At 42.5% G+C, this 22,785-nt stretch overlaps 3 protein-coding genes and 1 long non-coding RNA gene across 6 annotated transcripts in view; 3 read left to right on the top strand and 1 right to left on the bottom strand.

The window, feature by feature from the left end:
• ACTR8 (actin related protein 8) overlaps positions 1-10,014 on the top strand; it is an 18,198-nt gene extending 8,184 nt beyond the window's left edge. Inside the window, exons 9-15 of one of the 2 annotated variants that reach the window (XR_008551612.1) lie at positions 1,663-1,816; positions 2,366-2,461; positions 2,974-3,114; positions 3,985-4,249; positions 4,965-5,128; positions 5,888-8,654; positions 8,736-10,014. Coding sequence is in view for 1 of the 2 variants with exons in the window: in XM_037530756.2 (XP_037386653.1) it covers positions 1,663-1,816; positions 2,366-2,461; positions 2,974-3,114; positions 3,985-4,249; positions 4,965-5,128; positions 5,888-6,031 (964 nt within the window). In the remaining variant the exon portion in view is untranslated. Of the gene's footprint in view, positions 1-1,662; positions 1,817-2,365; positions 2,462-2,973; positions 3,115-3,984; positions 4,250-4,964; positions 5,129-5,887 lie in introns of both variants that reach the window. The other variant, XM_037530756.2, reaches the window with a different exon arrangement.
• On the bottom strand, positions 6,097-22,785 carry IL17RB (interleukin 17 receptor B). 2 transcript variants are annotated; one of them, XM_037530711.2, is made up of 11 exons: positions 22,654-22,785; positions 20,245-20,269; positions 19,362-19,502; positions 17,779-17,906; positions 17,207-17,333; positions 15,430-15,477; positions 14,289-14,431; positions 13,858-13,923; positions 12,094-12,193; positions 10,493-10,576; positions 6,097-9,106 (listed from the first exon to the last, which is right to left on the bottom strand). In XM_037530711.2, the coding sequence occupies exons 2-11, from the start codon at positions 20,267-20,269 to the stop codon at positions 8,571-8,573; spliced, it is 1,398 nt and encodes a 465-aa protein (XP_037386608.1). In that variant the 5' UTR covers positions 22,654-22,785; the 3' UTR covers positions 6,097-8,570. The 2 variants fall into 2 exon arrangements, with proteins under 2 accessions (XP_037386608.1, XP_037386600.1); XM_037530703.2 differs by lacking the exon at positions 22,654-22,785 and adding an exon at positions 21,974-22,088.
• LOC129145699 (uncharacterized) lies at positions 12,950-20,077 on the top strand. Its single transcript, XR_008551620.1, has 4 exons — positions 12,950-12,971; positions 14,081-14,228; positions 19,434-19,512; positions 19,630-20,077. It is a non-coding gene; the product is annotated as an uncharacterized LOC129145699 (long non-coding RNA).
• CHDH (choline dehydrogenase) overlaps positions 22,498-22,785 on the top strand; it is a 36,940-nt gene continuing 36,652 nt past the window's right edge. The window contains exon 1 of the mRNA XM_037530681.2: positions 22,498-22,633. The gene's annotated coding sequence lies outside the window, so the exon portion shown is untranslated. The remainder of the gene's footprint in view (positions 22,634-22,785) is intronic.

Genomic DNA, 22,785 nt, shown 5'->3' with positions numbered 1-22,785 from the left:
TCCCACCAAAAGCTAATGTGCTAGTTCTGTGTCTTTTGTTGTGATCTGTCATAGAAATATCTGTCACATTCACAGCAGCTTTAGGCATGTTGTATACAGTAAGGCCTCAGTGTCTTCAGCTTGTTCTTAGAAACTGTGACTAAAAATGAAAAGGAACACCAAGTTGACCACAGTCTAGTTGACATAAATAACCTAAACTCTTACAGCTCTTTCCTGGTTACAGAAACATTGCCAAACTTCTAAATAAAGACCCAAAATTTACGATATATTTGTATTCACTCATTTTCCAACCTGCTTATTCCAGTTCAGGGTCTCAGGTAGGACCAGCTCAGGGCGCAAAGATGGGACCCAACCCTCAATGGGAAGCCAAGGTGCCCCCCCAACTCAGATTGGGATGCTTTTGATACCCCAGTGCATCTCACATGCACATCTTTGGGGTGTGAGAGGAATCCAGAAAAAAAACTACAAAGATATGAGAAAACTTGTAAGCTACATACAGGGGCCCCTGCCAGGAATTGATTCTTTTCTTTCTTTCTCATCATTATAATGAATGAATGATATTACCAAAGGATCTGTTTCAGGAGAAATGGATTTTCAGGTCTAGCTAGCATTTTGAATACTTGTTTTCTTGTCATATCAGTGTTCAATGTATGAGAGGTAACTTTGGTAGTCAACCTCATGATATCACCACTAATTAAGAGTTAATAAAGTTATTAGGAGCAGGTTTGCTGCTTGTCCTTCCTGAGATAAGCGCAGTGCAGGCAACTACCACTCAGGTGATACACATATGGGGACTCAGCAGCATTTTATGTTCCCAGATGACTGCTTATAATTCTTCCTGTTCCTCACAGTAGGTAGTTTGAGTCTCAAGATACAGAAACAGATTTATGTTGGGCTCATCCATTCTTTGTATTATCTAATGACACTGATTCTTGACATGTGGACAAAATGCTGGGGTCAGGTTTCTTACCATTAAAATAACATATAGCAGGGCCTCCCCGGTGGCGCAGCGGTTGAGCGCTGGGTTGCGAATCTGCCCGCAGCCTCTGCAGCTCCAGTTCGATCCCCGGCTGCTCCCCGACCATTGGAGGGAGGGTCCCACATGGCGCGCAGACCTCTCCTGCTGCCCGCTGCTCCCCTCAGCAGTGTACTTCAGTTTGCCTGCTCCCTGCTCTGGCTCGGTGAATTCTCTCACCCTCTTGCGCTTCTGACTGTACCCAGTGCTTGTATAAATAAATAAAAAAATAAATCTTTAAAAAAAAAAAAAATAGCAATAGTCTTTTAAAATTGCATTAACAACCAATTATATTATACATCCAGAGATAGTATTCTCTGAGATTTTCTTCTCATAAATACATGGTGTCACTGCCTCCTTTTTATGTAGGTGAATATAGGCAGAAAAACAACTATATCTGCAAACATTGACTTGGAAATAAGCTGAATGTAATGAGTGTTCTGTTTCTTGGATATTTTTTGCAAATAGCATGACTGCATCATGACACCTGCCACTAGGTTTTGCTAGAGTTCTCTTACACCATTCCATCCATCCATTCTGCCCTTTAAGTTATTTCTTGAAACTTATATTTCACTATACCTACTTAAGCTCTTAAAATACTCTTTGTATCTTAACTGACAGGTCACCCATCTCCCCTGTTCTCTTAGGCTCTGCCTGGCATATGGGGGATCTGATGTGTCAAGATGTTTTTACTGGTTGATGCAGCGAGCTGGGTTCCCTTACAGAGAATGCCAGTTAACAAATAAAATGGATTGCCTTCTTCTGCAGCATCTTAAAGAAACTTTTTGTCATTTAGATCAGGTGGGAGAAAAATCAAATTTGGTTATTTTGTTTTCAGAAAAAAAGATAATTAAAAAAGGCAATTAAGAGAGTTTAGCAAAGTTCTCTCTGTTTAGAGTCTATGATCATTCTGATAAAGGATGAAGATAAACCTTCAGGTATAATGATTAGTAGCAAGTAAATATATGGATACAGGCTAGAAATGACATCATTTGAAGCTCATTCTTAGTGTTGTGAACAGTTCTCTTAATCATTTCTGTATGTGGATTGATACTTATTAATGTTTTTTAGATTTTGTTTACCTTTTTCAAGTAATACTATCTGAATTTTTAAAAAAGTGAGAAACATAAGACCACAACATTCCTCAGTTATTGGGGGAATTGGCTTATTGATTTGGGTCATTTGTTTGTATTCATGTATGTTGATAGTGAAGCAAACAAAATGCAGATGGTAGAAATTTTAGAAATGTTAAAAGGGAAGCAAGGTAGATGGTAGAGAGGCTTTCATTGTAATATAATGAGTTTACCTGCCTTTTACTGATTCACTGACAGCATCTTTTCCTGGAATCAGGACATCTCTGGGCTTCAGGACCATGAGTTTCAGATACGACATCCAGATTCCCCAGCGCTGCTTTACCAGTTTCGCTTAGGAGATGAAAAACTCCAGGTGACAACAAACGGGTGTATTTTTCCATGAGTAGAAAGCAAGCCAGCCAGGTTCAATCAAATGGAGAAAATATGCACACATTGGAACCTTCGTGAGGTCAGAATGTCAACTGGTTGTGCATTATTCTCCCTAAACCAAAGGTTACACCAATGGTATAAATAAGAACACATCTGAGGACCATGTTTTTAATTAGTTACTAGGTCATTAGTTGTTACTTGGAGAGATTAGACATCATTTTTATTAGGAAATTATAAAGTAGATAACTTGGAATTTGTTTTACATTTGCTTTGAGGTTTCTCTTGTGTAGTGTCATATCACTCATTTAGTTGAATGACAAGTATGTTTTCTAGCCTATCGTGTACTGAAAAAAATCTACTTCCAAAAGAGCACCCTTCCCATTCTGACTTCTAGAATCTGATTGACATTTTCTCTCTTGGAAAAACAATTTAGTAGATCACTTTGTTTCAGGAGGCAGTATCGTTGGTTGATGATTCTTTTCCTTCCACACACAGGCTCCAATGGCTTTGTTTTACCCAGCAACTTTTGGAATTGTTGGACAGAAAATGACGACCTTGCAACATAGATCCCAGGGTGATCCTGAAGATCCTCATGATGAGCATTACCTACTGGCCACACAGAGCAAACAAGAGCAGGTACGCAATAGTTGAGGTGTAGAAAGAGGCAGTTTTGTCCCTGTAGAAGTGGCCCATAATGAATGGTCATTGCAGTCACTGCAATCTGACAGCACATGAGTGTTGATATTGTTCTGAGTACTGTAGGTGAAGTGAGGTCTAAGTTTAAAATATGGATGAAAGATTTCTGTATTTGGCAGATGCTTATCCAATTTCAAAATACTAGTCCATGCATTTAAAAGATAATTTAACAAAAGCCCCTTCCCATAAATCGGGGGGTGTGTGTGTGTAATGTACCTATTTTTGAGTATCCAATATCAAGTATTTTCAGTAAAATTTCACTTTTAATTAAAATATTAAAGATGTGTACCATGGGTAAGGAGCCGAATTCCTTTGCCCAAAGTTGATTCTTGTCATAGGGTGTGTAAATTGGCACAAATTAAAGTTTTTATCTTCTAATGAAGCATTAGCAGCTCATGATGGAAAGAAAACGGATGTAAATCTTTAATTTGTTCCAAGGGTAAACATGAGATGGTTTGAAAAGATCTGAAATTGAGGGTTCCATAATAGCTGCTGATCTAAGAATTCCACTGAAAATCTCAGTTCAAGGGTGGGGGATACGATCTACACTGATTTTTAAGTTTTAAAGTCCAACAGGTATACAGTCCTCTGAGACCTACCCTGCTTGCCAGTGTCTGTTTTGGAATTATCAGTACATCCTCATCTTCTGTACACCAACTCTCCCATTTTCCTTGAGTGGTTAGCTGTATTATAATGTGTGTTTCCTCTCTGTACCACAGTGAAAAACTTTTGTTTTATCATGTATAGCATTAGGGAAGAGTTCTATTTTAGTTATATCTCTGCTTATTTTTCCTTTTCATTGCTTTGAAGTCTGCAAAAGCTACTGCTGACCGAAAGTCTGCATCCAAACCCATTGGATTTGAAGGGGATCTTCGTGGCCAGTCCTCTGATCTTCCAGAAAGACTTCATTCCCAGGAAGTGGATTTGGGATCCTCCCAGGGAGACTGCCTAATGGCTGGCAATGATTCTGAGGAGGCCCTCACTGCACTGATGTCCAGGAAGACTGCTATCTCACTGTTCGAAGGGAAAGCCCTGGGCCTGGATAAAGCCATCCTTCATAGCATAGACTGCTGTTGTAAGCATATTCGGGGGAAGCTGGGAGATGCTATTAAATGAATTGGATCAGGCTAGGCTATAGTTGTGCAGTGTAGCATATTCATAAACTATTGAGCACTTACTTTGTGCTTGCATTGTCAGGTGTTAAGAATTAGTTCCTGGCCTCTTTGAGCATGTAGTCTAGTGGAAGAGAACAAATTAGAGATCAAATTATCATAAAAGTGTGAAATTACAATTGTGTCAGATGCTACAAAATAGAACTAAAGGGTACTCACCATGAGAGCTAATTGTGGGATTTAATAAGAGATATTTACTTAGGGGGGTGGTGTGCAGAGTAGGCAGCAAGAAGGCTTCTTTAAGAGCCAAGAGGTCTAAGGAGTGAGTTGAGATTAGCCAGTCAAATGGGGTGGCATTCCATGTAGAGGAAGAAACCTGTGTGAAGGCCAATGTAGCAGGGACATGCAGGGTGCAAGGATGGGGCTAAGAGGTGAGTGCAGACCATGTTGGACTTGTAGTCCCACCTAAAGATACTAGTCCCAGTTCTGCAAGTAACAGGATAGGAGATAGGGCAGCGACATGCTCACATTTGTGTTTTGCAAGATTCCTCTGGCTGCATGTTGAGGATGGGTTAGATAGATCCTTAAGAAGGCTATGGCAGTTGTCCAAGCTACAGACTAGTGGTGGCTTGGCCCAAGGTGGTGGTGGATATGGAAGGGGTGTCACTGTTTTTTCAGCATCTGATGATACCAAAAAGAAGATGTACAGCTCCATCCTAGTGGTGGGAGGTGGCTTGATGTTTCACAAAGCTCAAGAGTTTCTACAGCACAGAATTCTCAACAAAATGCCGCCTTCATTTAGGCGAATTATTGAAAATGTGGACGTGATCACAAGGCCCAAGGTATTGTTCTTAGTGCAAGTTGGACTATATGCAAATGAAACTACCATTCATTATTTCTAATTGTTATGCTGTATATGGACAGACAAAATTCTCTGAAATTCTTGAGGACTTAGGGCAACTGGGAAAATTACTTTTAGTAGGTTGCAGATGTTGTGAAAGGAGCTCTGGACTAGGGAACAACATTACTGGGTTTCAGTCCATGTTTTCTCTCCAAACTGGCAAGACTGACTTCTCCTTGTATGTAAGGGACTGGCTGAGATAAAGAGAAGCCCCCCAGTCTTATACTGTTAGCCAGAACAATTCCATTTATATTCTTTTCATCTTAAGGATGTACTGTTAGACCAGATGATCTTTAAGGATCTCTTTGCCTTTGGACTATCTTGAGAAGAAACATACACAAGGATTCAGAAACAGTTGTGTCTATATTTAATTATATCTGACAATGCCTGGGAATATTCTTAATCCTCAGTGAGGGATTATGGGATATATTTATTCCACTCAAACGTCAAAATAAATTCTACCTTTACATAAGTTTCTTGCCTGCAGGGCCTGACTACTTGTGGAATAATAGTGAAAGTAGCGTCTTTAATAGTTTTAAAAAGTTTTCACTTGAAACATATAGCTATAGTTAATGGGGTCTTGCATAAATCTATAATGCAGGTTGAAAGTCTGACTTATGTAGTAATCCCCAAATTTAAGTAATTTATTAAGTGTACATCTTAACTGCTTAATGCTAAAATATTGTTATCACTGTTCTAGGATATGGATCCCCGACTGATTGCATGGAAAGGAGGGGCAGTGTTGGCTTGTTTGGATACAACCCAGGAACTGTGGATTTATCAGCGAGAATGGCAGCGCTTTGGTGTCCGCATGTTACGTGAGCGAGCTGCTTTTGTCTGGTGAAATGGACAGAAAAAGTCACTGTTGAAGACCAAAAACAAGCCTTTTGGTATAAAAGACTTAACAGAATTACGTTTTTTAATTTATTGACTTAAATGCTTAAGTTCTTGGATAATAAATGAATTTTAAATTTTATGTTGACAACATGACATTGGTTTGAAATTATAAGCTGCTTTTATAGTCAGGACATTTGAGAATGAACATAAACTTTCTCTTTGGTGCTAAATTCTCCTGCCCTTTCTCAGGGTCTCATACATGTCTCAATGATGTAAAATACTGTTGAGCAGTCCTCAAGCAGTGAAGTCTTTCATGTAAGTCACTTCATGTAGGTCGATAGTATCTTCAAGCACAGTATCTCATGCTGCCACGGGGCACCACAAGCATGTGATCTGTGCACACAGATTGCCAGAAGTCTGTGGCATGCCCTTTTCTTTCTTGTGTAGTACAACAAGCACATATGTCCTCACTTATGTTTTGGAATTCCAAATAGGGAAAAAGAGGGGTTTTTTTCTGCCCGTTTTCTATTGGAGTACAAAAAAGATTGGAGCCCATTCAGGTGTAGATATTCAGAGGCAGAGAATTTAGCTAGCTGATATTTGTTACCTAATATGCCATAGGGTGGGCTTAGGGAAAGAAAACCATTATTTGACCAAAACAATAAAAACTGAAAGGACAAGCTTATTTCCTTTTTGAAGCCAAACAAAAGACAGATAAAATTTAGAATTATTAGGTTGTGTTGTACGATAAAAAAGTGAGCCCTGTCATTACTAATAAGTTAATCATCAAGCCACCAGTTTCCCTTTAGCTGAATAACCAAATGGAAGCTTTTGGAGTTCTTTGTATTCTGTTTGATTATCTTTAATATGTGAGCAATTTGCATCAAAATCAAAATATAGACAGCTATTTCCATCCGTGGTCCAGACCTTAGTGAAGCCTTTTGAACCCATGGCAGGAAGAGAAGGCATTATCCAGACACAGGAGCCAATAAGTACAGGTGGGTGCTCAGACGGGTGGGGGGTGGGGAATCAAGAGAAAGCCTGACTCCTGCCAATCCCCATTAGGCACATGCTTCCACCACCTCACTTATCAAGAACTGAGGGTGGGACTGGAGGAAGGCTAAAGTAGGGATGGATAAAAGATGAGTGGAATACAGAATGAACAGGAATGGTTACATGTCTTGGGAAATGCTGGTACTGGAGAAATGCTGGTACTGGAACATTTTGCATTAATAGTGTTGGTACAACAGGTTAGGAACAAGCAATCGTTCACAAGTATAACAATTTTAACTTGCTAGTACTATGTGTGATGTATGCCTTCAATTTGAAATTGTATTTTTAAAAATATTTTTGAAAATAAATTTACAGTGTTTCTGAACTGTTTCAACACATTGTAGTATCTGTTACCTAGTTCTAAAAGCATAGTGTCTTTATGTTCATAATAGTTTTTCACATGGTAATAGCATATCCTATGCTCTTAGGCCTTATGCTGGTAGATGTTTATTCAGGAATTTGAGTTTTCATCCAAGTTTTGGCATAAGCCATGTCCACTACTATTATGAAGTCTTAAAAGCATTGTGAAACCTAATCATGACAAGTGAACTTTACCACATTAAGCACTGCCTCAGCCATTATTACATCTCTGCTTGTGAAAGCTGGGCACAGTGAACTTCACTTCTTTATTCTGGTTTTTATTTTATCCATCACACATGTAATAGAAGTGGCGCATGGCCTTTAAGGATAATCTGCTAGCACATTTTAAGTCATTTAGCTGGAAATGATCCACATTCTAGACTAGGTTCAATATTACATTGAAAGATACAAGCATTCCTAGGGAAATACTTGCTAGTATAAATTTAGCCTTTTGATGACCTCTGCATTAAAAAAATATTTTTGTGTTTGTTTTCAAAATCCCTTCTATAAAGACTTGAATCTAATTTGGAGAGGGACAGCCCCAGGCAAATATTAAATAAAGCAAGTGATATAAACGGGTCATCTATCAGCAAAGACAGATTCAGCTTGTTCCCTATTTCTGTTATCTTAAAGACTTGTGTGAAACAAGACTTTTCCCTAAGTTAATTGAGGGCTTCTTAAATTTGTCATTCATTAATTAAACTTAGGTCTAAACTGTTCAGTCCAGTGCATATGCTAATATTCCAGATTGGATGTTTGGCTGGAAGATACTTTACCAGAATGGTTAGAGTTCTACATTTTAAGTTGTTGATTTTTAATGAAATTGATTTTAGCTTTATAATAAATGTAGTTTCTGTTCTTTAATGTTATGGTAGTGATATTTTGTATATCATATGATATATCATATATTTTGTATATCATTGGCATAAAATTTTTTAAGTATTGGACTAAGGCATACGTACTCAGTTTTGAATCCACCCTATTCCTACTGCTAAAGTGTATATGCTACTATATGTGTATTTTTTTCCCCCTACAAGTAGTCCAAAGAATAAGCTAGAATCATCAGAGATGTTCTTTTTCCTTGTTTCGGACGGGTAGAAGGGCATCAAGGTCTCTTGCTTCTCATGGGTAGACTACAAGGAGCAGTGGTTGTGGCAGGCTTGCTGCTTGACACGGAGAAGTTCTGTGCAGAAAGTGGGAGCATCCTTCATGAGGAGGTACTTGGGGCAGACATTGAGGGCATTGTAATCGTCTTTGGTATCACCCTCTCTAAAATAGACCACCATGTATTTGTGCAGGTGAGTCTGGCTTCTCAGATCGCTACAGAAGAGGTTAAAGGCCAGGGGGAACAGGTCTTGGGCGTTCTCACCGGAGCTGCCCTGGCTCCTGCCACAGGTGCCATCACACATGGGGCTGACATCATTGGAAAGAAGGAAGATGACCTTATCCACAGCTTTCTTCTGAGTGGTAAGCCACTGCACTAGACCCATCTCGGCTATTTTCTTTTTTTGCCATTTTTCAAGTATAACTTCGCTTCTGCAGTGGTTTTGAAGAAATTCAGTGAAGCAACAAACTGTGTGGTGAAAACATACTTCAGATGGGTAAACCACAAGAATCTTAATGGGTGGCAGTAATGTGGTATTAGGAAAGGAAATCTTCTTGATTCTTTCTGTGGGGGGAAAAGCACTTGTTATCTATGAACAGCTAACAAGTTTTCACTCTAAACTGTCTAATAAATGATCCCTTGCTAAGGAACACTGGCTAAGCACCAGGGGTGTTACTTCTGCTAGAGAATAAACTTTCCCTCATGTTCCTTCAGAGCATGTCACCTGAATGAAACCTGGCGCAGGCAGTTGAGCGCCGCACTGTGAAGCTGTCCGCAGCATCTACAGTGCGGGTTCGATCCTGGCCAGCCAGCGATAATCCCACATGGTGTGGCAGACCTCTCCTGTCTCACCCGCTGCTCCCCTCAGCAATGTATTTTGTCAGTCTGCCTGTTCTGTTCCCCCCTCTGTCTCTGGTGAATCCTCTCCCTCTCCCACACATCTGACCTATAACCTGGTTCTTGTATAAATAAATCAATCATAAAAAAAAGGATGTATTTTCTAAGAGTCCTTATGACTACATCATTCCTCTAAATCAAGCCACATCTTTTCAAATTCTTAGAAACCGTTTTAAGCTATTTTGTTTCAGGTGTGTTTTGTATTTAGTACTGTTAGTGCCATATATATGCCAGGACACCTGACCCCTGTGCTGCCTGTTTTGAGTTGGGTTAACAATAGTTGTTCCACCTTCTACCTGCAGGTGGGAGAGTTTCTTTATAAATAGTTGCATAAGTGGTGCTTCATTTCATCCCCTAGAACTTAACTGTAACTCTGTCGGTATGCACTATAGAACAGAAGCTATGAATCAAAGTACTTTAATATTCGTCAAACATCCCCTAAATATGAGTATTTCTAAGGTCCAATTGCTATATGACTTTCTTAGCTTAGAAAGAACATGGGATCAGTTTGGTTCTATCCTCATCACAAGTGACTCAAAATTTGCACTTATATTTTCTATTTGCGGAAAAGAGGTTTTCATTGTGCCTTCTATATATCTATATCTGTATATCTATATAAATACTCTGATTTCTATATTCAAATCCTCAGTGCTTTGGAGTTGTTAAGAATTTCAGTGTATATGAATGCAAGTATATGTTCTGATGCCTTGAAGAATTACTAAAATTCTTGCAAATTTTTTCAATTATTTGAAAGTAGGATCAAGCATACAGTACAAATCACAGGTAAAACAGTTCATTATTATGTCTTTTGCCCATTTCAGTGCTTGTAGATGCCTCTGGTAAAGATAAAGCAGGTGAAACACCAGATCTGGAGTTCCTAATCCATGCTTTACTATAGCAGGTGAAACCCACTCTTTTTATCAGTGTTTTAGGATAGCTGTGAGGCATTAAATAGATACTCCCTGACTCTTGTACCAAATGTGATGCTAAAATATGATTGTCTTTAGAGGAAGCACCTTAAAAAAATTTAAAGAACTGAATCATAAACCTTACCATGCCGCCACGTTAGATAGATCCCAACCCCCAGCACCCATGTGGCCACCAGCAGGGCAAGGAGGAGAAGCAGCAGCCAGCCACCTGTAGGGTAAGGTAAAAAGTATCAGGCTTTTCTGCCCTCCCGCCATTAGGATAGATGACGGAACCCTGTGGTCCTGAATGCATGCCTGATGGCGGGCACCTGGGCTGAGAGACTGAGTTTATAAGAGCGGCGTCGTGGGGACGCCAGCAGAAGCCAAGTACGAACGGAAGCCAAGAGAAGAAGAGACCCCCCCTCCCCGAGAACGCCAGAGAGCCCAGATAGAGTGAGGCCTCCCAGCACCGCTACCTGTCATATGCGTGGTAAATCTAAATAAAAGACCTGCAAAAGCCACTGAGGACTCTGACTCCTCCTTTACCCGGTCTGCTGGATCAGAAAACCTGCCCTGTGTCCATTCCTGCCCCTTACATTACCAGACACGCTTGTGCCTAGAGAAAACAAAATTTGTTCACCTTAGCAAACCCGAATCAAATGTATTTCCTATTTGGAAACCAAGATTTTTTACTTCAGACTTTGTAAAAGTTTAGATGTCTTTAAAAACCAAGGGTCAGTAGCTCTCTAGGAGGGTCTGCAGATCAGTGTGTTTTTCTGTAAAGTATCCAGGTTTTTATTAGATCTTTAAAAGGGGTATGGGTCACAGGAGGTTAAGACCAAGTCCTCTAAAGTCACCTTGGCTTCATACTGTACACATACACAGGCATTTTACATTCAGCTTTTTGTTCTTTGACAAATTAGTATTCTGGGTATAATTACTTAATTCACAGTGATAGCATTTTTAAAAGCTGTTTTGCTAGAATCATAACTGTGGGAGCTAATGCCAACCCCTCATAGGAATGCTGAGGACCAGGAAAGCTCAGGCATACAGAAAGTACTGCACCCACACAGAAGTCAGGGTGGTGAGGCGCCTCGGTTGTCTTCATTTGGTTTGATGGAGTTTCTCAGAGCAACATCTACAAACATTTGACTCCATCCCTGAGCTAGCTGTAGAAACATTTTATTTGTCCATTCGTTTTGAAAGAACTGCCTTACATCTCTAAATCTAGAGGGATATTTTGTAGAATGTGCTGCTCTGAGGCACCAGCAAAGCTTGTCCTTTGGTGTCAGCATTCCTAATTTGTTATCCAAATGTTGGCTGTGTGACCACATCAAATTACAATAACAGGTAGGCCTGTGCTATTGAAATGGATAAGATTATCAAATGCAGTGAAATGCATGTTCATTATATAGCAAGAACTTTTATGTCTCTGGTTTTTTTCTGTTCCTTGTGGTACTTTGCACATCCATTTTGTACAGTTTATTTTTGTTCCTGTCTGTGTATATGCTGCTTCATAAATGATCTTGAATGATTTTATAAGTAAAGCTTTCATTCTTAGATTATTGGCTCTCTGGGATAGCACTGACATCTTTCTGTGCACTGCAGCTCAGCATACACAGACAGGGTCCAGCTTCCACTCCCCATATGCACACACACTGACACATTGAGAGGGGGAGAGGCTAGGAATGGTGGATCTTTCATGTCCTGAACCTCTTTGATCACCCAATGAAAATGGGCACTTACCGCTATCCGGAGGGAAGGGGGTATCCATTTGTGGGCAGAGCACAACAGTTCCTTTGCGTCGGATGCAGTCAGTGCCACAAGTATGGAAATATGGAATCAACTGAGGAAAAATGAAAGGCTCAGAAAGTTCCCTCCACACTTGAGAGCGAGATATCAGCATTCTTCCTGCTTCCTCCCAGATATCCCTTCCTGCTTTTTACCTGGTTTTCAAACACTTCCCACCACCCACATACCCAGCATTGCAACACATATTTATTTTCCCTCTTGGTCACATTTCTGTAACAGACCTAAAATCCAAACCAGTGACCCACGACCAAAATACCATCTGAACTGAAAACTTTGTGTGTGGCTCATATATGAGTTTCCTTTTCTAAAAGGGTTAGGTCATATCCTAATAATTATACAGGTATTTCCTTTCAAAAAACATTGTTAGAGTTCTAATTGAAGACACAAGTCCTCTGGGATTAGGAAAGTCTATGGATTCTTGGAAAAGGGTTGCAGTCCTAATGTTCTTTTTTTTTTTTCTTTCTTTTTTTTTTTTTAAAAGATCTTCCTCTTTTTTTTTTTTTAAGAATTTTTTTTTTTTTTTTTAAGATTTACTTATTCATTTACACAAGCACTGGGCACAGTCAGAAGCACGGGAGGGTGAGAGAATTCACCAGAGCCAGAGCGGGGAGCAGAGCAGGCAGAAGGACCGAAGCACACTGCTGAGGGGAGCAGCGGGCGGCAGGAGAGGTCTGCGCGCCGCGTGGGACCCTCCTTTGGTGGCCGGGGAGCAGCCGGGGATCGAGCCGGCGCTGCAGAAGCCGCTGGCAGCTTCGCAACCCAGCGCTCAACCGCTGCGCCACCAGGGAGGCCCAGTCCTAATGTTCTGACAGGTATCTGCTCCCTCTGTCATGGCTAAGCACTCCCTTTATTTCTAGGGAATGAAAAACAAAAGCTTCCTATATCCTGTGTCCCACAGGTACCCTCTAGAGCCCCACATTATAAACTAAGTGTTGAAAGAGACCTGAGAGCATCTGCTAGTCCGACTTCTTGTTGTTTTTTTTTTTTTTCATTTTTATTTTTTTTAAGATTTATTTATTTATTTATACAAGCACTGGGTACAGTCAGAAGCGCGAGAGGGTGAGAGAATTCACCAGAGCCAGAGGGGAAAGCAGAGCAGGCAGACTGACAAAATACACTGCTGAGGGGAGCAGCGGGCAGCAGGAGAGGTCTGCGCGCCATGTGGGACCCTCGCCCATGGCCGGGGATCGAACCGGCGCTGCAGAGGTTGAGACCAGTGCTCAACCGCTGTGCCACCAGGGAGGCCCCTTCTTGTTTTTTAGCTGAAGGAAGTGAGGCCCAAGGGATGAGGTAGTTGTCCTCGAAGTTTATCCACTGATCCTTGAATCCAAACCTGATTTCATATCCTTTGTTACTTCATTTTACTGTAAAACTGAGGCTTGGGAAAATTAAATGGTATTCCTGTCTCAGAATTACTCTAAGGCTCTATGACAGGAAATAGAAAAGTACTTCAGAAAATTAATAGTTACTAATAAAAGCAAAGGGAAGTAGGACTGTAAGATCTCATGACGTTACCATTGTAAAGACTGAGACAAGGATTCCACATTAATATCACTGAATGGGGAGACTGCAGGCAGAAGTGAATTGGGGGCGAGAACTCAAGTACTCCAACTTTGAAAGTACTCATCAAAAGCAATTAGTGATGAAACAATCAGGCTTCTAATGCCCCCCTCCTCAAAGCATCTCATTAAACTTTACCTGTACCACAGCACCTTCACTTTCCCCGGTCACTGGAATCGCCACAGAAATGTAAGTTTGATTGCTCTGTGCAGATAAGTAGACAAAACCAAGAATCATGAGCCATATGACTGAGATCACAGACTGCCAACAAAAAAACTGTTCCCAAACTCACTCCGTTCATTAGACTATGTGTAAAGGAGGAGTCGTTTAATTCTAAACCTCTACCTTTGGTTGGTTTTAGATTCACAGTGATGCTTTCGTAGATGCCCCCAGGAACTCACTGAATTAATCAAAACAGTCCAGCACATTTGGACAAAGTCCTGTCTGTGTTCTCTCAAAAGAAAGCCTTACCGGGGAATTCTAGAATGTCAACATTTTTCTACAACAAGGTAAGGAAAGTGGGAGGTTGAGGATGGGGTAGTGTTAGGGAAATGAAGGAGAAAAAGTACCTCCAACATCACAGGATTCTCAATCTCAGTGCTGCTTTGGATAAAAGCCATGTATATGTTTCCAAGGGGACTAGTCGTAAAATTTACTTCCACTGTTGTCTCATTCTTCTTACAAGCAGTGATGTTTGGATCCCACAGACTTCCTGTGAGTTGAGAAAGAATCACATAGATGAAGTTGCAAATTCTTCCCTCACCTACGTCCCCAGAAGGGCTTGACAAAACAAATCTAAATTCTCAGGCATACATCCAAGAGATACAGACTGCTAGAGTGTACTTTTAGCATTGCTCCCAGAATTTCAAAGTAACTGCACCCCAAGTAAGTCTAGGGACCCTATGTTAACTGTTTGCTAAAAGTGGCTATTTTGGAGGCCTCCCTGGTGGGCTCAGGGGGTTAATTCTGAGCACTATGAAGCTATCTGTGGCATGGCACAAGTTCGATCCCTGCCCAGAGGGCTAGCGCACCTCAGAAACCATTTCTGACCATTTCAGTCTGATGGCACAGGGAGGGACCTAAAAGATTTCCTCAAATACCACTAGCCTCAGTACCATCCTAAGGGTATATTTCCTAGAGGTTTATACAAATCCTTGGAAATAGGACACGTGGGCCTGAATATCCTGAAGGAGTTTATTTCATATTTCTAAGGATAAGGGTGGGTTCTCACCATCTAGCCTGTGAGAGATGAACCCCAGTGCTGACACAGGTTGAGAATATGCTTCCAGGCCATTACTTCAGCTCACATTCCTACTTTGAATAGTTGCTAATTTGAACACAAGGTTCTCAGGGTCCCCATGACCACAGGTCAGTAGCACCAGTATTGGCACAGCTGGAAGGACTCAAAGTTCCTATCAATCCAGGAACAGTCTTTAGTTGGCACCACCTTAAATGCAGTTTAAGCTAAAAGCCTAGTTCAGCTAAGGGGTGGGAGGTCTTCTGTGACTTCTTGTTCCACTTCATAAACCTACTAAGAGTCTGTCCTTCCCTGGACAGGCTGCTTGACTCAATGGAAAAACATTGGCCATGATCTGCCTTCAGTGGCTGAACAAACTCAAGACCTTAGTTTCTTCATCTGTAAAAACATGGCTTGTGCAGTACAGGCTTAAGTTGTGAGTTTCTTCTAATGTAAACAAATTCTGTACTTACCACCCTTGATGCACTTGTGTTTGTATTTCATTACATGGTCTAGGCAGCCTAGAAATTTAAATGGAAGTTTTTACATTTTAGAAAAAGATATCTCTGGTCACACCCTTGCCAACAGACATGCACACACATATGGTTACCACATGGAACAAACTGCCAGGACATTCCAGATGTGAGGTAAGATAGACTTTCAAATGGGATGCTAACATTTTACTGTTAAACAAAAAATTACCTACCCATGAAGCAATAACCAACGTCTATGTATAGTCTTTATCAAAACATCATCTATCCAGGAGAAGACTCAAACCTCCCTTAAGAATGAAGTTTGGTAATAAAATCAATAGGTGCTACCTCTTACAAAAGGTGGAGCTTTACACACCTCCACACCCCACCCCAGGACGGGATAGATTCTGACTTGTTTGCAAAGACTAGAGTTGGAAAGGGGAAAATAGGAGATTTACATGGAGACACCTGGCAGATACCACTTAACCAAATGATGAAGGAGAAGACCAACAATGTCGTGTAAATGTCACCCACCCTGATAGGATGTGATGAGAAGGGTGCATCTGCAATATTCTTGCCAAAAACCCACATCCCCAGTCCAATCATGAGACAAACATCAGGTTAAAACTATGTTGGGGGATATCCTACAGGATCCCTGACCACTGCTAGACTGTCAAGGTCATGAAGAAGGAAAGACTGAAACTGTCATGGGCCAGAGGAGACTAAGGAGACACAAAGACTAAACACAACTAGAACAGAAAGAGGGCATTAAATGAAAAAGGAGGTGAAATCCTAATAGTTTAGTTAATAGAAATGTACTAGTGTTGTTTTCTTGCTTTTGACAGATGTAATGTAAGATGCTAATGATAGGGAAGACTGGGTGAGAGGTAGAGGGGAACCCTGCACTATCTTTGCAACATTTCTGTAGTCTGAAATTATTCCAAATAAAACATTCGTTTTTAAAATGAGATTTTTGTCTCATCAAGAAAGCTGTAAACTACAGTGTAGTAAATGCTGTGGCACCAAAAATACCCTGCTATTGTAGTATCGAAGAAGAGAAATTTGAAGTTGCCCCATTTGACTTTGACACTCCCTGAGACAAACAACAGGAGAGGGGTACAGAACAGAACAGTTGGCCCAACCCACATGGGGGTGGTATGGGAACTATGCAGCCAGGCCCATGCTAGACACTTTGCATACATGATCCCATCACCTCCTCACTACAATCTCATGTGTGACATTGCAAGTGTGAATTGAACTAAGTGTGTTTTACAGAGCAACATTTAACTCAGTGCCACCCTGCCTGTCTCTGATAGCTCAGTGAGTGAGTCTACTGAAATCCATAGATTGTCAGACCCAGCTTGCTAGAAAGTCAAGATTGGAACAACCATTTTACATCAGTGACACAAAGAGTGGCAAAGGTGCACTGATCAAGGAAGACCACAGTTTGAATGTCACCTTCACTTTGCATCTGTAACCCAGTTTCTTCATTTGTAAAATGAGGCTATTCAGACCTTGGAGTCATTGGCGGCTTAAGTGAGATGATACCTAAAAAGTGCTCAACCCAGTACCTAGCACAAAGGAATACATTTTACCTGATTTAATCCTCTCTTTCAATTTGTGAGGTACAGTTATAATTGTTACCGTATTATCCATGAAGAAACTGAGATTCAGCGAAGCCAAAGGCCTTGTCACAGATTCTCTCTATACCAAACCAAAAACCCCAAAGCAAGTATCCTAGCAAGACAAAGAATAACAAAAGAGTGAGAAAGTTTACCTGGTGAGGTGAAATTCACAGACATGGAAGAGCTATCTTCGTTCATATTTGCATTGGGGATATTATGGGCCCCAATGAAATAGAGTGTATTCAGTTCAACAGGAAAGCCAATGTAGGAAAAAGTCCACTGAAAGGCAAAGCAATGAACCCCTGAATTTCTAAATACTGCAATGCAGAAATGTAGTACCTTTGTATTGCCCTTTTCATTTAAAATTTCATTCCTTAGCCTACTGCTAAAACTTATGTCCCTAGCCAATGTCTATGTAAGGAGTGAACCCCACATGGTTTGTCTCCATAACTTACATAATCAGAGAAGTATAAAATTTTAGAGCTAGGATATAATTTAAGCTCAGCTCCCCCTCACTTTGCTGATGGGAAAATTTATGCCCCCAGAAATGCTGACTTGCCCAAGGCACTTCTCTTGCAATAGCAGAGAAGTGACCAAAAATAGGATTTGAACTCAGGTACCCTTCTCCAAACTTCAAGTTGTATAAGCTTACCAGCCTTTGATTGCCCCCAAAGCAAAGGGCCCAATTTTAACAATAATTAGTCAAGTTTCTAAGAGTACTTACTTTGTCACCAGAGGGTCTGGTCTGAGTCTGGAAGGCCTCTGTGTAATTGCACCTCACACAACTGTAGGACCGGAAGTTTTTATAACCTGTCACGCAGATCTTGGTGGCCTTCAAAAAGAGGATGCTGGCTGCCAAGATAGGCAAAAGGGAAGTAGTTTATTTAGCACTTATGTGGTTGACTTGACGCTAGACACTTCACATACCTCATCTTAGTTTATATTCACAATAGCTCTAAATGGTAGGCATGATTATTTTGCCCATTTTACCGGTGGGGCAAGTGAGGCTTAGTTTCAAAGAGCTTTGCCTAAACTTTCAAAGTTCGTGAACAGCAGAATTTGGATTCAAATTCCAAAGACTTTCCTCCTCATGGATGAGCCTGAATTTCACAGAGTACCTGTAGAGGTAACTCTAGCTCTGCACTATTCTGGGTCTCTTACAAAGAATAGGCTTACTTTGGGGAACACCACAAAAGCCCATTGGAATGTCATTCTGACTGCACCTTTGTCCATGCTGAGTCTTCTCCCTGGAATGCTTTTTTCTTTCATTCTCTATTTCCCTGCCTTCTTCAAGACCCAACTTGTCCACCTTCATCTATAATAAAAGCTAACAAACACAAAAGCTCACTTTGTGCCAGTTATGGGGGCAAATTTTGCATCATCTAATGTACCATCTCCAGGGCCCCCTCCTGCTCCTGCCTGCTCTAACCCACTTGGATGGAGCACAGCTTTTTCTGGGATTCCCTGAACACTGTCTAACTCTTCTCTGCTGAGTCCAGCTCTTCCCCAGCCTCCATGCACCTCTCTATGCCTGACATTCCTGGATTCTTAACTGGATGTGATTTAACTAATTAGCCAGTGGAAACCACAGACATGGGCTTTAGGACCCAAGGATTAGGTTCATTGAAAGAACCCACTAGGTGCCTTGGGGAATACCAGGGCCTTTTTGATGGCATTTGGAAATGGAAAAGGTATCCATCTGAGTGAGTGTATTTCCTTAACTTGGAGAAATCATCTTTGGACTTACCCTGTTTTCTTCCATGAAGTATAACAACATAGAGAAAAGTACACAGATCATATATGTACCAGTGGATCAGTTTTCACACTCAAGCAGCCAGTACCTAGGTCAAGAACACTCCAGGCAGTGCCCTTCATGCTAGCTTCCCATCATTCCCCGTCTGTAACTACTATACTGACTTCAAACGGCTTAGTTAAGCTTGCCTATTGTGTACTTTTTGTTAATGGAATTGTGAAGGTATGCATGCAGATATAAACCTATGAACTCTTTAATCTGGCTTTCTTATATTTGTGAGATTCATCCATATTGTGTGTACTTACAGATTTTTCAAGTTCATTGCTGTATTAATTCCATTGTCAGTTCAGTTCTTCACAATTCTACACTTCTTCATCTGATGCATTCCATACTTGGTTGTTATGAATAATGCTACTATGAACATTCTAGTATGCACACATATGTATGTATTCTGTTGAGTATATGCCTACAAGAGGAATTAGTGGCTCATATAGTGTATACATTTTTGCTTTCGTAGATACTTTAGGCCTTATCTGTGATTGATGCAAGCTTACCGTCTGCCCGGAGTGTCCAGCTTATGTTCATCAGAATTGAATAGTCCTCAGCTGAAACATTACTCTTAACAGGTTCCACTTGGAGGTCCCGCAAGTCTCCTGGGGTCAGAGGGTGATAGACCCACCACTCCGGAGATGGTCCTAGCAAAAGGTGAGACTACCCATGACACTCCCTTCTGCAGCCCAACCTGATGCTAACCACTCTAAGTGACCCACTCTGATCCATCCCAAATTCATAGCCCATCTTTTTTTTTTTCTGTTAATGCAGGCCACATATTACTCAGTGCTGACTCATAGCCGAGGTGATGCTCAACCTCCTGACCCCAACCTACAGAGCACCTGGAACCACTTCAGTTGACTACGTGTGTGCGTGCGCCCATTTAGTGTCTTTGACATGATTGTTAGGATCAGTCCTACCTTCCCAGTGCCTCAGCCTGGACTCCAGCCAGCTGGCCCACAAGACTCCCGCTTCCCATTGCCTAGTCTTTGCCAGTACCATCTCCTCCATCTTACCCCTTTCCATCTACACTTCTTTGCCAGGAGCCTACCATCCTTTGAAAGCTACTATCCTAAAAGCTCCCCTAAAACCTTTATGTTTTTAAGTATAAGTGACATCCCTTCCACAGCACTTGATCTCCCTCCCAAGAGTAGCAGGTTTCATTTCCTACTTTACACACCATTCCTGCTCTACCTATGCCCCCCCTACAGGACAGGAGGTCAACCCATCTGAACATGGGGAACTCTCCTTTGTGCAAAGTCTTCATCTGTATCAGGTAACAAAGCAACGGTTCACCTGTGCCTGCTTTGCACTGGCCCCCTCCCTTACAAATCCAACTATGCTTTCAGTGTAAAGCCCCAAACACCCATTTACTACTGCACCTACCAGTTTCAGGGCCACATTGAATCATCTGCAACAGAGAAAGAAACCAAGTGTCATGTTGAATGCCAGCATACCACAAGCCTTCATCTGCCAAATTACACAAACAACATCTTTTTCATCAAATGCACATAAATGATGAACATTCAGGAGAATAGCTAAGTATTCAAAGAAAAGCTGAGTTGCTTCCACTTTGTTTGGGGGAGACTGTTCATTAATCTTCAGTACGCCTGATATTCAAGCCTGCCCATCCATCCCTCCCCATGCCTCAGCTTCCCTGCTACAGGCAGGGGGTGATGCCAGACCACTTGTGTTTAACTGTAGGCTTTCAAGACAGTCTAGAGTATGTGTTTTCCCAGAAATTCCCTCCAGAAGAGGAAGATAAGAAGGCCCAGGTTCTTTAAAATATTCCTCTTCTAAAAGAAAAGTTATCAGCTGAGTTATTTAGAAAATCATAAAGCAACTGTGATTTTTATCATGTTATATTTTTAAAAAGTGCTTTTAGAAAATGAAATGTATATCATCACTGTCCAAGAAAGGCCAGTCCTAAATCCTTTGATGTTAGCTGCCCATGTTTTTCTATAAGAAAAAATAGTAGTTTGGTTTTAGAGTAAAATACTGCACCTAAAATATTTAACTCTTAGGCAACAATGAGTTCCAGTGACAAAACCCAAGTATATCAGCTGTGGAAGATGATCCTTCTCAGCCTTAATATTCCCAAACGCCTTGTAAGACAGAAGGCAAGATTTTTGATGGTTTTGATGGACTTGTCAGTCACTCATCTTTGTCTTTAATTTAAGGCTGAACTCCAAGGGATATGGGATATAGTCAGACTTTTTTTTTTTTTTTAAACAAATAAGCCAATATGCTGGGAGCCAAGTTCTTGAAGCAACAGCTCTATCCTTCACAGAGTTCAAACTGTTGTCCTTAAAGCTGCTATTCTAAAGGCGATGCATTCCTCTGCTAGTGGTAATGGCCAAAGGAGCCTGGGAACTGAAACAGAGGACCCGGGTAGTGACTGGAGACATCAGGCACATGAGCAGGGTGCGTCTTTCATAACCATCATCATACAGTCGCCAGGCTTTTAAGACCCGGTGTTAAGAGAATCGGGACATAATTTCAAATGCTACTTGGGGGCTGAGGTTTTTCTTCTTTAGTGAACCAGAAGATTCTTTCAATCCTTCAGAGCACTGGGGAAGAAAAGAGCATGCTGGAAAGCTTACCAACTTATCTGTTGTGGGGCTCGGCACAAAACAAAATCAACATAGCAAAAAAAAAAAACCAAGTAGTATCACAGAAGCAGTTCTTGTGCCTCCAAAATTGGGCACCAGATACAAGCTGTAATAATACTGAGCACCTACTGTGTGCTTCCCACCCCCTCCCCCCCGCTGCCTTTCAGGCCCTGCCCCATTTCTCGCTGGATGAATTGGGTCTCATCCTTCATTTTGCGAGGACACACAGGCACAGTGAACGTAAGTGAATCGAGCGCACAGTGGCATCTGAGCCCAAGTCTACCTAATTCCCAGGTCCCTGACTCAAACAGCCTGATGCCCGTTGCCAGCCAGGTCGGGACCAGCCACTGGGCCGTCCCAGAGGGTGCAGAGTTGCCCCCACACCCGGCCACAGAAGGCCCTCCACGAAAGCCTCCTAGAAGCGTGAGCTGGGGGATCTGAAGTCCTCAGGTTTCGGGATCTAGAGACCACAACTGGGGAAAGGGCCTCAGGCAGGGGCTTACCGGCTCCGGGGACACGGCGCCCCAGCACAGTGTTGCGAGGCTCAGCAGCACGAGCGACATCGCGGGGCCAGAGCCCGCCAACAGGGGCTCTCGTCAGCCTCTGGCCACGCTTTTATCCCCACACCAAGGAGCCATCCCTCGGGGCTCCGCCTCCCGCTGCGCCGCCCAGACCCGGCGGCCGGGGCAAGGGGTGGGCCTCTTCACCCTCTCCCACGGTGGGGAACGTGGAAGCACCGTACTCTGCAGGGGCTCCGAGAAATGGGCTGGGTTGAGCAGCCCGAGATCCTCGGCGGGCAGAGCAACAGAGGCCGCAGAGTGCGCGCGCGGACCCCGCGCCCAGGTGCGCGCCGTGAGCCTGGTGCTCCGGTGCCCTCACGCCCTCGGGCTGCACGCGCCCCGCCCGAGCCCGACCCGCCGGCCTAGCTGCCGGGTCTCCGCCCTTCTCTAGCGAAGACCGGGTCCGAGCCGCCCGCGGTTCCGGTTCCCTTCTCGGCCGCGGAGAGCGCGCGGTGCGCGGGCGCGGGCAGTTAAGTGTAGCGGGTAGGGCTCAGGCCGCCGCTGCCGCCCGCTCCTCCAGCTCCCGCTCCGCCCCGCGCCGCTCCGCCCCAGCTCCTCATCCACCGCAGCCGACTGTCCGGCTCGTTGGCGGAACGACCGACGGTGAGTAGCGGGGTACGCACTCCGAGCGTGGGTCGAGCCGTCCCATAATGGTCCTGCAGGGACCTGCTCGCAGCTCCAGAGCTCCAGGCAGCTTCGGGCTGGCTCGGGAGGACCCCGGCTGGACGCCGAGACTGGGGCCCCACTTTGTGCTA

The sequence above is a fragment of the Talpa occidentalis genome, unplaced genomic scaffold (genome assembly GCF_014898055.3).
Source record: "Talpa occidentalis isolate TD23 unplaced genomic scaffold, MPIMG_talOcc4v2.1 talOcc4.10, whole genome shotgun sequence".
Lineage (NCBI taxonomy): Eukaryota > Metazoa > Chordata > Mammalia > Eulipotyphla > Talpidae > Talpa > Talpa occidentalis.
The sequence above is the reverse complement of the archived record's forward strand: the minus strand, read 5'-3'. Positions and strand labels throughout refer to the sequence as shown.